The sequence below is a fragment of the Micromys minutus genome (genome assembly GCF_963924665.1).
Source record: "Micromys minutus genome assembly, chromosome: 28".
Lineage (NCBI taxonomy): Eukaryota > Metazoa > Chordata > Mammalia > Rodentia > Muridae > Micromys > Micromys minutus.
Window position 1 is genome coordinate 19,818,750 of NC_137963.1, and position 15,202 is coordinate 19,833,951.

The 15,202-nt window shown below is 42.8% G+C and overlaps 1 protein-coding gene across 1 annotated transcript in view; it reads left to right on the forward strand.

The window, feature by feature from the left end:
• Nucleotides 1-18: 18 nt before the first annotated feature.
• FRRS1L (ferric chelate reductase 1 like) overlaps nucleotides 19-15,202 on the forward strand; it is a gene marked incomplete at its 3' end in the record, with an annotated part of 25,111 nt that continues 9,927 nt past the window's right edge. The window contains exons 1-2 of the mRNA XM_080940006.1: nucleotides 19-399; nucleotides 12,714-12,798. Coding sequence (XP_080796132.1) covers nucleotides 162-399; nucleotides 12,714-12,798 — 323 coding nt within the window. The 5' untranslated portion in view covers nucleotides 19-161. The remainder of the gene's footprint in view (nucleotides 400-12,713; nucleotides 12,799-15,202) is intronic.

Consider the following 15,202-nt stretch of genomic DNA (forward strand, 5'->3'; position numbering starts at 1 on the left):
TGCGGGGTTGGAGCGAGGATGCGCAGAGCGAGGCAGGGAGGCGGCGGGTGCGGGCGCTCCGCGGCTGCGCGGCGCGTGCTGGCGGCGGCTCGGTCCGGGCCCGCGCCCGCGGGGTCCCCGCTGCGGCCGTAGCGGCCTGGCTGCCGGATCAGTGAGCAGTGATGGCGGGGCAACCCCTGCGGCGCCCGGGCTGGGTACCACTGCTCCTGCGGCTGCTGCTGACGGGGATCGCTGCCTGCAATGCCAGCCCCGCGGACGACGGCGCGGGCCCGGGGGGCCGGGGACCCCGGGGACGCGCGCGAGGGGACGCGGGCGCCGATGAGGCAGTGCCGCGCCACGACTCCTCCTACGGCACCTTCGCCGGCGAGTTCTACGACCTGCGCTACCTGTCAGAGGAGGGTGAGGCTATCAGAGGGTGAGGGGCGACCTGGGGGTGGGAGATTGAGGGGTGCAGGAGGGGTCCGCAAAGATGTCAGTGGAGCAGAGCAGAGACTAGAGTAGAGAGCCCGGCGCTCTGACCCAGCCTGTAGGAGGGAAGTCTGGAGGCGCTGTCAGCGCCTGCTCCCCTCTTTACACGTGGGGAGACTAGGGCTGAGAGACTCAGACTCAAGTCCTGTGAGGCTGTGGATAGAAGGTGCTAAGCTTATGCTCCCCTAGTTCTCATCGTCCGGCCTCCCCCATCCTCCTGCCACGGAGGAGGCGCCATCTGGACTGGGGTTCCGGAGTCCAGTACAGCAGGCGGGAAGCAGAAAACCCAACTTAAAGAGACCCGTTGCCCAGTTACCTTCTGGTCGGTCTGGATTGACCTAAATTCGCAGGTACTGTCGCTCCATCTTTCTATTGGTCTCGTTGCCCAGGCGCCACATGGGTCACAGCTCCCTCCCCAGTCCAACCCACATCTGCTGCCACCACACTTGTAGTCTCCTAGTGTGAGCCACCATTGTTGGGACCATCTGGGCCCAGAGACTGGGGTTTCTTGGCCAGCTTCCCTGAGGAGCCGTTTTAAAAGAGTACAAAAGGCAAAACCATTCTGATAAAAGGAATGGAAACCAGTCTCTTATCTTACTTCCGCGGCTTGTGGGAAGCTTGGCAAAGAGGGGCCAAGAATCAAGCTGGGGGTTGAAATGAGGTTATGTGTTCGCAGCTATATCTCTTTAATGAGAATGAGGTTCAACTATACGCAGCAAACAGATGTTGATATCTTGGATAATATAGAGTTTTCTGTCTCATGTGAGGAAATCTAGAAACCCACAATCCGGAGCTGGCAAGAGAGGTCTCCAATCTTAGGGGCTGGAGCTTCTGCTCCTGCGTAATTCTTAGCTTGCAACTTAACGACCCTGAGAAGACGCTTGAACCCTACTTGTTACCTCCACATTCCAGATGGTGAGAAAGACAAAGTGAGGAGAAAATGCTGACTGCCTGCTTATGAAGGACGCTACTTGGTTAGAAGTTCCATCGAATGATTTCAGCTTCTTAGCTGTGTGGTCACATGTAGCTGTAGGGGAGTCAGGGGAGGGTAAAAAGACATATCCACTTCAAAATGTAATTATTATATTAAGGAAGGTAAAGAGAATGGAGTGGGGGAATATTTATTAAATGAAGAATATTTATTAAATCAGAATATTTATTAAATGAAGCTTGATTAACCCCTCCCCCCCACACACACACATACTTAAGTGACCTAGACTCTGGCCATTCAAGGGCTAGTGAAGCAAGTCTTCTCCAAGTTGTCACTCAGACTCCTGTGTGCTTTCCATCTTGTTGCTCTACTATCCTTTAAGACCTTGTCCTCATCTATGTAGTAGAAGATTGGTGGCTTGTATGTCTTTGTCCAAGATTGAGGGTAGGGTGCCAGAGAGATGGCTCAGTAGGTAAAGGTCTTGCCACGCAAATCCGAGGAGATACCTGAGTTCAGAGCATCAGAGCCCATGTAAAACTAGGCACAGTAGTGCCTGTGTCTGTAATCCTAGTGGGGGATGGGAAATGGAAACAAGGGGAGCATGTGGACTGACAGGAAGCAGCAAATAAGAGAACCTATCTCCAGGTGGAAGGAGAGACCTGACTTCTGAGGTTGTTCTCTGGTCTCCACATGCACACGTGTGGCACATGCTCACCCACAGCCACACATACACATGACACGTGCTCATGGGCACACACTCAATGGAGGGAACAAAAAAGAGAACTTTAGGATAAGTAATTATATTTTTGGCTGCTTGCATAGATCATCTCTTCTCATAGTCTTTGGCTTATTACAAGCATAATTAAGTAATGACCTAGCTGCAAGGGAGGCCTGGCACCTCTAAGCCCAGGAAGATGGAGCACCTGGTGGGGGAAACAACAAGCTAAACAGCATCTCTCACTCTGGGAAAGGATAAATAATCCTAAGCATGTGTTTTCTGAAAGCATGTGGTCCATATTTCCTCCTTACACAAGCAGTCTGTACTTCCAAATGACCTGAAGGTAGCGCATGAGCACATATGTTCTCAACTAACAAAGAACAAGCCAGACTTTCTGTGTCTATGAACATATGTGGGAAGAATGAACTGTTGATTGTAAAAGCTGGTTTTCTGAAGGCCAACATCAGGTGGACAGTCACTCTGAGAAATAGGTTTCTGGCCCAGAACATACATGTTGCAAACCACAGGAGGTATTAAATGTTGGACTATGGGTAACCACTCTACTCTGGGTATTCTTTGAGGAAGAAAAGCTACAAGAAATAGTGTTGCCTTAGTTTTAAACCTTAAGTGAAGCCTTTTGTTCCTCTCTCCTGCTGTCAGCTGGCCAGGATAGAGGATCATGAGTCTGAGGATGATAGTAGCTGCCTTCCCTTTGATACCAAAAACACTATCTTTAAAACACTTTGATCTGGCCATTTGCAAAGCATTCGAATCAACCAGCAGCTCACCACTGAGTTCAAGACCAGTTTTTTTTGTTTTGTTTTGTTTTTTTTTTTTTTTTTTTCTGTTGTGGCAAAGAGCAGGGTAAGAGGCAGAGAGGACAGAAGCATGCGTAGGACCTTTTTCCTCAGCCTGAGCCCTTGTCTCGTCAGCCAGGCACTGTATGAATCTGGACGTTCTTTAATACCAACATACATATGTGTTCTTATTCACGTATGTGGAGGCCATAAAACAGTCTTGGATGATGTTCCTCAGGCACTAGCCATCTTATTTTTTCCTCGTTCCCTCACTGGCCTGGAACTCATCCATCCCAGGGGGCTCAAGGGAATCTGCCCGTCTCTGTCTCCCCTTGCAGTGCAATAAACATGTATCACCAACAAGCCCAGACTTTCCATATGAGTTCTAGGGAAAAGTTCAAGTGTTCCTGCCTGTGTGTCAAGCACTTCACTGATGGGGCTATTTCCCCAGCCTTCACTGTCCTTCCCTAAGCCCCCACTGTGTGCCAGACGGCTTCTTACAGTACTTTACCCACGTTCATTTTCATCTGCACAGTGATCCTGTGAGTTAGATACTACTGTTTCCTCCCACCCCTTAAGAGTTAAGGGGAATTACCTTTTTTTATTTCTCCTTTTCAAATCTTAGCTAAACTCACATAGCTAGAAAGTAGCAGGGAACTTTGGATCAGCGGATTGACGCTGTAGGGTAGCTGGTGCACGGTGTCCAGCCGGCCTAGGTGTGAGGCTCATGTCGGCAAGTGCTGGGAACTGGACTTGAACAGGTAGGAGTGAGATGCCAGGTTTCAGAGTGATACACAAAGCAGTTAAAAGCTGCAGGTCCGGAAGGGTCAGAACACTACTGTGAAAGCATCCTATGGGACTTGACGGTCTGACACTTCACTTGCTCCACATCCTCTCTTTGTTACGTGACCTTGGGAAGTAAAAGCAACAGTTCAGGTGGCTGCAGAAAGAGGTTGATGCTGTAAGCTCTCAGGGGTGGAGCTGAATGGTACAGCCAGACGATCCGTGGTTCAAACTTCACCGAATTGAGGGCTAAATGAATACCTGAAGGCTCCGATCCAACCGGTTAATTAGAAGCAATAAATAGCAAAGCAAAAGCCATCAACCACTCAGTAGAGTATGGCAAAATGGGCTCAAGGGATCGCAGCAAAAGGACACACAGTCCACAAATTCGATGAGAATGGAAGCCACAGAGCCTCAAGCAACCAAGAGCGGAAAGAGATGGAGCCCAGTGGGAGGGGGATGCTTAGCATGTGCATGGCTGTGGGTTCAGCCTCCAACGCTGCAAACATAAACAATAAGTAAATAAAATTAAGTGAGAAACCAACTTTTTACAGGGATATCTGACAGGCAAAGATGATAAAATAGAAATTGGGAGGAAAAAGTGTAATTAGTTTCTAAGACAAAATTACTAGAAAGATTGAATCCATGTGAGAAAGGGGAAGAATTTTTACAATGAAAAGAAAAACCTAGTGCAATATTATTCCTGTAGGTTTTTATATGTATGCATGTCAGTATCTGCACAGATGTGCATTTAAGTATGTATGTATGTATATATATGTATATGTGCACACATACCATGACCAGAGGTCATTCCTCAGGAGTCCCCCACCTTGTATTTTGATTTTGGTCTGATGGGGCTGGTGTGATTTATATACGTGGAAGCCAGAAGAAAAGAGAGCCATTGTGCTTTCTCAGTGTCTGCCTTGTTCCATTCAGGAGTGGTCTCTAACTAATAGTCTGGTAGCCAGCAAACCCCAGTGATCCTCCTGTATCCCGGCCCTCATCCCACTGCTGGGTTAAAAGCCTGTGCAGCAATCCTTGGCTTTCCACACGGGTGCTAGGGATTTGAACTCAGATCCTCATGATGGCACACCGATTGCTTTTACTTGCTGAGCCATTTCCCAGCTCCACCTGTTTTTTAAGACAGGTTTTTCTCTTACAGGGATGTGGGACTCTCCAATTAGACTTGCTGACTGGCCAGCTAGCTACAGATAACTGTCTGCATCTTCCCAATGCCCCACACCAGCTTTACAGCATGGATGCAAGGGATCAAACTTGGATCCTCGTGCTTGGGTGGCAAGCACTTTTTCCAGATCTTCATTTAGGTTTTCATTTTGGAGAAAACTAGTAACAAGATAGGAAATGGGGAGAGGAAATAAACCAAGCAAACAAACTGATGTAAATGAGGGAATGGGTGGAACTTATTCAAACAGGCCAGGGAGCCATATCTGGGTAGTTCAACCCATATAGCTTGACATTGAGGAAGGCGAGTCAGGATACACAGGGAGTCAGGATGCAGGGAAGGTGAGGAAGTCCTTGAAGATACTACAGGACTGCTGTGCATTGTTAATGAGGATGTAAAATATTTCAGCTTTTGGAAAAAGACTTGGCAGCTCCTCAAAAAGTGAAATGTATAGTTACCGTATAATGTAGCAATTGTACTCTAAGAGAATTGAAAATGTATCAACGTAAAACCTTCTACACAGCTGCATGATTTAGAATAGCCTCAAAATGCCTACCAACTGATGGACATATAGACAAATATTGTCTCCCAGTACAGGGGGGATGGTATTTTGTTACAAAGAGGAATGAAGTTTCAATGCGTGTTGCAGGGTAGATGAACCTTGGAAACATGCTAAATGAAAGAAATTAGAAACCAGGCCACATGCTTCCCTTCGTAGGCAATGTTCAGAATAGGCAAATCCATAGGACCAGGACATAAATTAAAGGATGCCAGAGAGGGAGTGACTGCTGGCTAGCACTTGGCTTCTTCCTGGATCCGTGGAAATTTTGTAGGACTAGACAGTAGTAGTTGTGCAAGCTTATGGAGGTGTAAAAAGCACTGATTTGTACACTTTAACACGGCAAGGTTTACGGTAGGTCAGAGTTCAATAACAATGGAAGCTGAGAAAATCAGTTAATACGAAGCTGGTTTCTCTAGTACTTGGGAGGCAGGAAGATTGCAAATTTGAAGTCAGCCTGGGATTCATAGCAAGACCTTGTCCAAAGTGGGGAAAACCTGACTGAAGAATTAGAAAACCTGGATAAAAGGAACTGAGATGAATGGACGGGACAAGAGGGTGGTGGCAGTGCAGGGACTCAGAAGGTGAAGTGCTTGCCCAGCCCAGAGTGAGGCCATGGATTTCTGGAGTAAGCTGGCTCACCGGACTAGGTCCAGGGAGAGAATCTGCCTCTCCATAGAAAGTGGACAATCTAGGGAGACACCTAATGTCAGCCTCTGGCCTTCACATGCACAGCAGCTACGCACATACATGTGTGCCTGTAGACATTCGAACATGTATACACATGCACACCACACACCACATAACAAAGGAAGAAAGGAAGAAAGAAAAAAATGAGTCAATTAAAACCAAATCTTCCAAATAAGAAAGCCCAATTCTACCAAATATTCAAGTGAGAGATAGTGCGCATTCTAAATATATACATATGTATTTACATTTTTAAATTTTAAAACTATGTATGGCTTAGCAACTAAAAGTACTGACTGCTTTTCCAGAGGATCTGGGTTCAATTCCCAGCTTGTAACTGTAACTCCAGACCTAGGTGACCTGATGCCCTCTTCTAGCCTCTATAAGCAATGGTATACAGACGTGCATTTGTACAGAACACCTTTATATATGTGTGTGTGTGTATGTGTGTGTGTATGTGTGTATGTGTGTGTATGTATATGTGTATGTGTGTGTATGTGTATGTGTGTATGTGTATGTGTGTGTATGTGTGTGTATGTGTGTATGTGTGTGTATGTGTGTGTATGTGTGTATGTATGTGTGTATGTGTGTGTGTATGTGTGTGTATGTGTGTGTGTATGTGTGTGTGTATGTGTGTGAATGTGTGTGTGTATGTGGTATGTGTGTATGTGTGTGTATGTATGTATGTGTGTGTGTATATGTGTGTGTGTATGTGCGTGTGTACTTGATATGTACAAATATGTGTGTCATGGTGTAGGTATGGAGGTCAGGGGATAATTTATAGAGTTTTTTTCCCTTCCAACTTTACATGAGTTATGAGGATCAAACTCAGGTTATTCACAAAAACACCTTTATGCATGAAGCCATTTTTGACAGTACCCTGAACACATTTCAGGGGACAGAAAAAAGAGAAAATGATCCCAACTCATTTGATGTGACAACATAATTTTGTTAGTGCGGCAGCCAGACACAATGAGCAAGAGATATTGTGGCTGAATTTTGATCATGCATATAAATATGTATTGAATAGACAGAAATATTGGAGGAAGTAAAAAAATGATGTTTTGGGTAAAGATGAGTTTTAGGACTTGAGATAGTAACAAAACGTGACACAATACAATTGAAGTTGGACTGAGAAGGACAAATAATGTCATACAGTGACAGAAGAAACAGCAAATCAGGAACCCAATATGTAAGTTTCCAGGGTTGAGAACAGGGCTCAGTGGTAGACTGCTTACTCAGCATGAATGAGGTTCTGAGTTCATTACTCAGCACTGCAGAAATAACTACCGATGCATGTGTGTGTGTTGTATGTGTGTGTATATATGTCTACAATAAGCACATGCATGGTATTTCCAAATACACAAGGCAGTAATCTGTAATTTATTAATTCTAGAGTATAAGTGTATTAATGATAGATATTAGGGAATACACTAAGTATGTAGATAAATAAATGTCAAAACAAAATGTATTAAATTTAGCACCCTACCCTTAGCATTAGAAAAACTCAAATTTTAAAAATAAAAGATACATATTGTTTGCCTCATGTAAATAATGACATCTAAGTAAGTATATAAACAAATACAACAACATACTTTTTGGGAACACCCAGGAAGATCCTCTAAAAGTTGTCATGAGTCACAGGAAGTCAGTGGATTTCAGAGTCTACATAGTATGTATAGATGTCTTTGGATTATAGGGAGGTGAAATTTGAAGTTAGCCAAAGCCTGCGGAGGGTGATTGGGAATGTGGCTCGGTGACAGAGTGCCACCTGCCACATTCACACCTCTCCATTCAGTTCCCTAGCCCCAAGAAACAAAAAGAAAGAAAGAAAGAAAAAAAAAAAAGGATCGTAGGGACAACGCCAATGGAAAAAAATGACAAAAGAGGTAAAGAGGAGATCATAAGGGAAATTATGAAAATTATGATAGCTTTCTGTCGAGCTATCAAAATGTTGTATGTCAAAATATTGGCATTAGGGATGACACAGCAGATAACAGCGTGGGCCACCAAGCTTCACAGCCTGATCCCAAAACTGGCTTCCAGAGTCATGGCCTGACCTCTACAGGTTCACGGGGTTAGCATGTGCTCATACAGCTATTTAAAGCATGACATGCCATGGCTCTAAAGTTTGCTCACAGGCTTATTGTAGCTATTACCAGAGTCATATTTAGAACATTCTGATCACCCCGGAAAGAAGCCATATTTCCCTAGAGCCAACACCATGCAGGCAGGCATTTTGTGTTTCCCCTTGTCTCGGCTCTTGGCAACCATGAAGCCTTCTGTCTCAATATTTGTCTATCCTGGACATCTCATGCACAGAGGATGATGCATTATGTGGTCATGGTTGTTTTGGTTACTCGGTTGGACTTTTTAGGAAAGCTCTTAGAAGATTAAAGTACCTTAGGAACCTAAGCTCTTCCTCACCAGCAACAATGTGAAAGAAACTAAGATACAGCTCAAAGAGGCAACAGGGATCTACAGAGTCTTATTTCATCTGTATAAAGAAAAAATGAACTATTAAGGGATATGACAGATGGGAATAAACAGATGAATCATGATCTTGAAAAAATAATCTGATTTTATAAATATACCAATTCTTCATCCACTCAGTGCATCTCAGACTTAAGATAATCCCATACAGTTTTCCAGTCCAGGTCTGTAAGTATGAATTGTCTCATGAATTATGTTGAGAAAAATTTGATTCAATGTATGGAGAGCTGGGAATGGTGGCCCATATCTCTGATCCCAGGATTCTGCAGGCAGAAGCAGAGGGAATCTCTGTGAGTTCCAGGCCAGCTGGTTCTGCATAGTGAGTGAGTTTCAGGTCAGCCAGGGACACGTAGTGAAACTCTTGTCTTACAAAACAAAGCAAAAGGAAATCCAAACAAATCGATATAAGTAGAAAAATACAATTGATTTCTCACCTCACATAAGATAATGAGTAAATTCCCAGTGGGTCAAAGCTTTAAGTGTGCTATCAACACAGTACTACAATGGTAATATAGCACTACAGCATCAACACAGCACTACAGCATCAACACAGCACTACAGCATCAACTCAGCACTACAGTGTAAACTCAGCACTACAGTGTAAACTCAGCACTACAGTGTAAACTCAGCACTACAGCATCAACACAGCACTACAGCATCAACACAGCACTACAGCATCAACACAGCACTACAGCATCAACTCAGCACTACAGCATCAACACAGTACTACAGCGTAAATACAACACTACAGCATCAACACAGCACTACAGTGTCAACACAGCACTAAAATGTTAATAAGTGAGAGAGAGAGAGAGAGAGAGAGAGAGAGAGAGAGAGAGACAGAGAGAGAGAGATTGCTTTCGCTGATGGGGGGTAGAAAACGATCCCTCAAGACCCCGAAAAGCACAAACCAAAAGCAGAGAAAGTCTTAACCTCATCCAACTTAAATATTTGGGTCTAAAAAAAAAGTTGTAGCAAAAACAAACAAACAAAATGGTTGGTGGAAGGGTGGTAGAAAAAGTAGCAACATCTGAAACTAACAAGCAGAAATGTATAACATAGATATAACCATGAAAACATTTGAACAAAGTTTGCAGAACTCGACCCCACAGATGAGGGAACCCAAGTGCTTAATACAGATACGGAGGGACATTGTGTCTGTCAGTGCTTAGGGAAATGCAAATTAAAATAATAATGAAATCCTGTGGAGCTTGGATGTGGAGAAACTGGGGCAGTCAATCATACGGTACCCAAGGGGACTGTAAGCCAGTGTGGTTCAGAATAGTAATCTGCTGGGCTTGGCGTAGTTAGAGAGGCTGTCTAGCCATGTTACAAAAGGAAGATAGCCCCCCACCCCCAGGAAATATGGGTAAAGGCATTTATGTTTTCCCAGTTGGAGAAAACAAGCAGGTAAAGATGTCAATTACTTTCCTGTGACCTACCAGAAAGATCTTAAGGGTGGGAAGATTCATTAGCTTCATGGTCTCAACCTATCATAATAGAATAGACATGGCTGGGAAGTTCAACTCCTGGCATCAGAAGGGAGTGGCAGAGGCTGTTCACGTCACAGTGGACTGAAACACGATTCTTCAGAGGCCTGTTCTTAGTAACCTCCTTCTGCCAGCTAGGCCTCACTTCCTTAAAGGTTCCATAGCCTCCCTAAACAGTATCACCAGCAGGAACCAAGTGTTTCAAAACCAGCAGGAACCAAGTGTTTCAAAACCAGCAGGAACCAAGTGTTTCAAAACAAACAAACAAACAAACCCTACAAAACCAGTGGGGACAGATATTCCAATTCAAGCCCCAGCAGAAGGCAATTTACATGTCCTAATCTTGGAGGACATTTAAGCAAATGTATTTACATACATCTTATCTCTTAGCACAAACTCAGGTGCTCTCTAAGGGGCTCATGATGAGTAAAGACACATCTATTACTACAAGACCCAAGCAGTGGTTTTCGACCTTCCCAAAGCTACAGCCCTTTAATATGGTTCCTTGTGTTGTGATGACCCCCCAACCATAAAATTATTTTCATTGCTACTTCATAACTGTAATTTTGCTACGGTATAAATTGTGATGTGAATATCTGTGTGTTCCAATGGTCTTTGGTGAGTTCTGTGAAAGGGTTGTTCAACCTCTAAAGGGGTTGCAACCTGCAGGTAAAGAACTGTTGCTCTAGAGTGTCTTTTCCAGGAAGCAGGAACCAAGTTTACAATAAACAAACAAACAAATAAATAAAAACTAAGGTCTAGTTGTCTAACACAATGGGAAAATGTATTCTAAACCTGTTAATCCAATCCACAAATTTGGGTGGAAATGTTTTTAAATGATGTACAAACACAGCTCACAGAATACATGTTCTTACTTGATTTTGTCTTAGAACACACAATATGGTAAAAACACCAACGTTAGCAAAGGCATTTGCCAACCCAATAAACTAGTTCAGAACATTTGCCTAAGCTATGTTCCAAATTAGCTTTTATTTGGTGTCCAGAAACCCACCTTTCTTAAAAAGGCAATGCTACTCAACAGTTATTGCTTCTTAGTTAAGTTTGTAACATTTAGTAGCCAGGGATGATAATGACAACTGGTATTTATTGAACTGGAAATTTAGAATAAGCCAATATTAGCCTCAGATTCTGGGAATGACTAAGAATTCTGTGATTGAAAATGGAAGAAGGCTGGGGGGGGATTGCTCAGTGAAAGAGGTTTTTTTCAAGCTTCTGTGAATTTCTTGGTTTAATCTCTCTCTCCCTCCCCCCTCCTGTGTGTGTGTGTGTGTGTGTGTGTGTGTGTGTGTGTGTGAGAGAGAGAGAGAGAGAGAGAGAGAGAGAGAGAGAGAGAGAGAGACAGACAGACAGACAGAGACAGAGACAGAGAGAGATGGGGGGCAGATTAAATGTAGAAGATGCAGAACTTGAGTCAGAAGTAAAATGGAAGAACCTCTTACCTCCAGCATCTTAATGACACATAAGGAAGCAGCCATTGCATCCTGGTTGGGTACCCTGGAGGAAAAAATTTACCTTACTTCAATGACAAATAGAGTGAGGCCATGAATGAAGATGCGGAATATGATGTGTAACATCGAAAAGCTGCCCCATAGATACAAAGAGAAAAATAAAAGGCCTGCTCAAGGCAGGATGTGGTCTACAGCAGTGAGACTAATGTAGTTTTAGTACAAAATAGGATAAATCTAGAATTAAAGCATTTGAGCCAGTTAGTCAGGGTGTTGTTTGATCCAGCGTTCAAACTCTGGGGTATTAGAATCAGACAGGCTCTTGCCAGGAAAGCATATCCTGGAGACATTTGGGAGAAACCTAAAGCTAACATAACTAAGTAAGACTTCACTGAAGAGAAGTACTACAAATCCGATCCAAAGGGCATGTTTTCCACTGCCCAGGCCTAGCTGGAAGCCTGCATCTCACCATTGATCCTTCACTTGGGTCCATTGCCAAACCTCTCGCAGGGCAGAGGATGTGGCATGAGGCACACATGGCTGCTGCAAACATGGAGTGAGCACCCCAGGTGAAAATGATTTTCCTTGAAACCCGGAAGCCTCTTTGGCCTTACTCTGCATCATTGCTTAAATTCATGACAGTGTAAGTAATCTCAGAGCGACAGTGCTGGCCACTGTGTGTCGGAAGGGCTTAGCATATTGGCAAAATGGTAGCCCTGAGAGATGAAATTGTAATATCCACTCCACATATAAGTGGAATCACCCAACTACCAAGTTAAAAGCTGGGCCTTTGTCATCTACCATCCTGAGTGTGTGCACTGTTGTAAAGTTGAGAATTTTCTAAGTCCTAGGGGACAGTGCTACGCCAGGGGTTATGTAGAATGAGGTTTCATTCTACACAAGGTTCCTGGCTACTTGCTTGATAATGAAATAGGAACTCACCCATTCCCAGCACCCACCTAAGATGAAGTCCAAAGTCGTGGGTGTTCTCATGAAGGGGATAGTCTGACTTCATCAAAGACCTTTGGTAAGTCTCATCCCGAACAGTGGTGATGAAAACAGGCAGTGCGATCTTTAGGATTCTCTTGGTATGGACTATTACTGGATCTCTCTGACATCATCTGTCTTCCCTGCTCAGGTTACCCTTTCCCCACTGCTCCTCCTGTGGACCCATTTGCCAAAATCAAGGTGGAAGACTGCGGAAGGACTAAGGGATGCTTCAGGTGGGTAGAGGTGGGCATCTGATCACTGAGGCTCAGAAACGTACTGAGTGTCTCCAGGTAGGATTCAAACCTACAAGCATCGATGTGTGGGTGCATGTGTCTGCCCCCATCTAACTTCATCAAGGTTATAGGAAGCTCGAATCAAAGAATCCGGTGCTCAGGGTTTTGTTTGTTGATAGAGATCTCTCTGCCCTTGAATTCTGGGTGATCTCACTGGTTCTCTGTAATATTGTAATACCGTAATCCTTCACTAGGTGTTTTCAATTACTGGTCCCCACTGGTACAGGATCCACAAGTCACTTATAAGGATTTTCTTTCTATCTATCTATCTATCTATCTATCTATCTATCTATCTATCTATCTATCATCTATCTATCTATCATCTATCTATCTATCTATCTATCTATCTATCTATCTATCTATCATCTATCTATCATCTATCTATCTATCTATTTATCTATCATCTGTTTATCTATCATCTATCTATCTATCATCTATCTATCTATCATCTATCTATCTATCATCTATCTATCTATCTATCATCTATCTATCTATCATCTATCTATCTATCTATCATCTATCTATCTATCTATCTATCATCTATCTATCATCTATCTATCTATCATCTATCTATCTATCATCTATCTATATATCTATCATCTATCTATCTATCTATCTATCATCTATCTATCTATCATCTATCTATCTATCTATCTATCTATCTATCTATCATCTATCTATCTATCTATCTATCATCTATCTATCTATTCTATCTATCTATCTATCTATCTATCATCTATCTATCTATCTATATATCTATCATCTATCTATCTATCTATCTATCATCTATCTATCTATCATCTATCTATCTATCTATCATCTATCTATCTATCTATCTATCTATCTATCTATCTATCATCTATCTATCTATCTATCTATCTATCATCTATCTATCTATCATCTATCTATCTATCTATCTATCTATCATCTATCTATCTATCTATCTATCTATCATCTATCTATCTATCTATCTATCTATCTATCATCTATCTATCTATCTATCTATCATCTATCTATCTATCTATATATCTATCATCTATCTATCTATCTATCTATCATCTATCTATCTATCATCTATCTATCTATCTATCTATCATCTATCTATCTATCTATCTATCTATCATCTATCTATCTATCTATCTATCATCTATCTATCTGTTCTATCTATCATCTATCTATCTATTTATCTATCATCTGTCTATCTATCTATCTATCTATCATCTATCTATCTATCATCTATCTATCTATCTATCTATCTATCTATCATCTATCTATCTATCTATCTATCTATCATCTATCTATCTATCTATCTATCATCTATCTATCTATCTATCTATCTATCATCTATCTATCTATTCTATCTATCATCTATCTATCTATTTATCTATCATCTGTCTATCTATCTGTTCATGTCTATAAGTGTGTGCACTTACGTTGTGGGACTCATGTGGAGGTCAGAAGACAACTTGCTGGAGCCCTCTCTTTTTCTAGTAATGTCAGGAAGCAAACTGGGGTCACTGTGCTTGGTGACAGGTGTTCTTACCTATGGAGCCGTCTCACTTGCTCCTCTTGTAAGAAATTTGAAATTTCTGTTTTCTCCTTGGTGGTATCCTTCAAAAAGATGCACGCATACAGAACCTACCTAGAGAACGACCTTACGCTGCTGTGCTTTAGGGTCTGACTGTGACTATGCCAACGGCAAGTAAATTTTATAAGTAAATCACGTCCTGTGTTCATCAGATACTAGATGATGTTGTCACCTATGAATTGTACAAGTGTGGATTTTGCAGCCGACCAAGAAATTAACTTGCAGGAGTCGGGCATCATTCCTTGTTGGCAATCAAGATACGCTCAACTCAAACGCCCCTGCGGTACAGTCAGCGGCGCCACATGCACCATCCACACCACTGCAGAGAGGTCCCTTCAGGAAAATCACAGCACCTGCCATCACAGAAGTGCTGTGAATTTCAGGGTTTCTGTTTTGATCTCCAAATCTGTGGTATTTTTAACTATGAAAAGTTATAAGGAAAAATAATCACCTACATTTTAATTAGGAAAAACTTGACGTGTCTTCAACTTGAGCAGATCCAGTTCAAAGCCTGTTGCGGGCACTGACTTCACTATATAACCGAGTTGATCTTCCTTCCCACTCTAGGCCTCAGTTTGCACATAGAGTGGAGTGGGTCCTGTCCGTGCTCCCTGCTGAGGAGCCTGTGTTTCCAAGATCCCAGGAAGCAGCAAATGAATATAGTTAACAGCATTGTTCAGTGCCCTTGGCTTGCACTCTGGATGCTCTCTGTTAGCGTTTGGATCACGCAGAACTAATACTGTCTCCTTTGGCAAA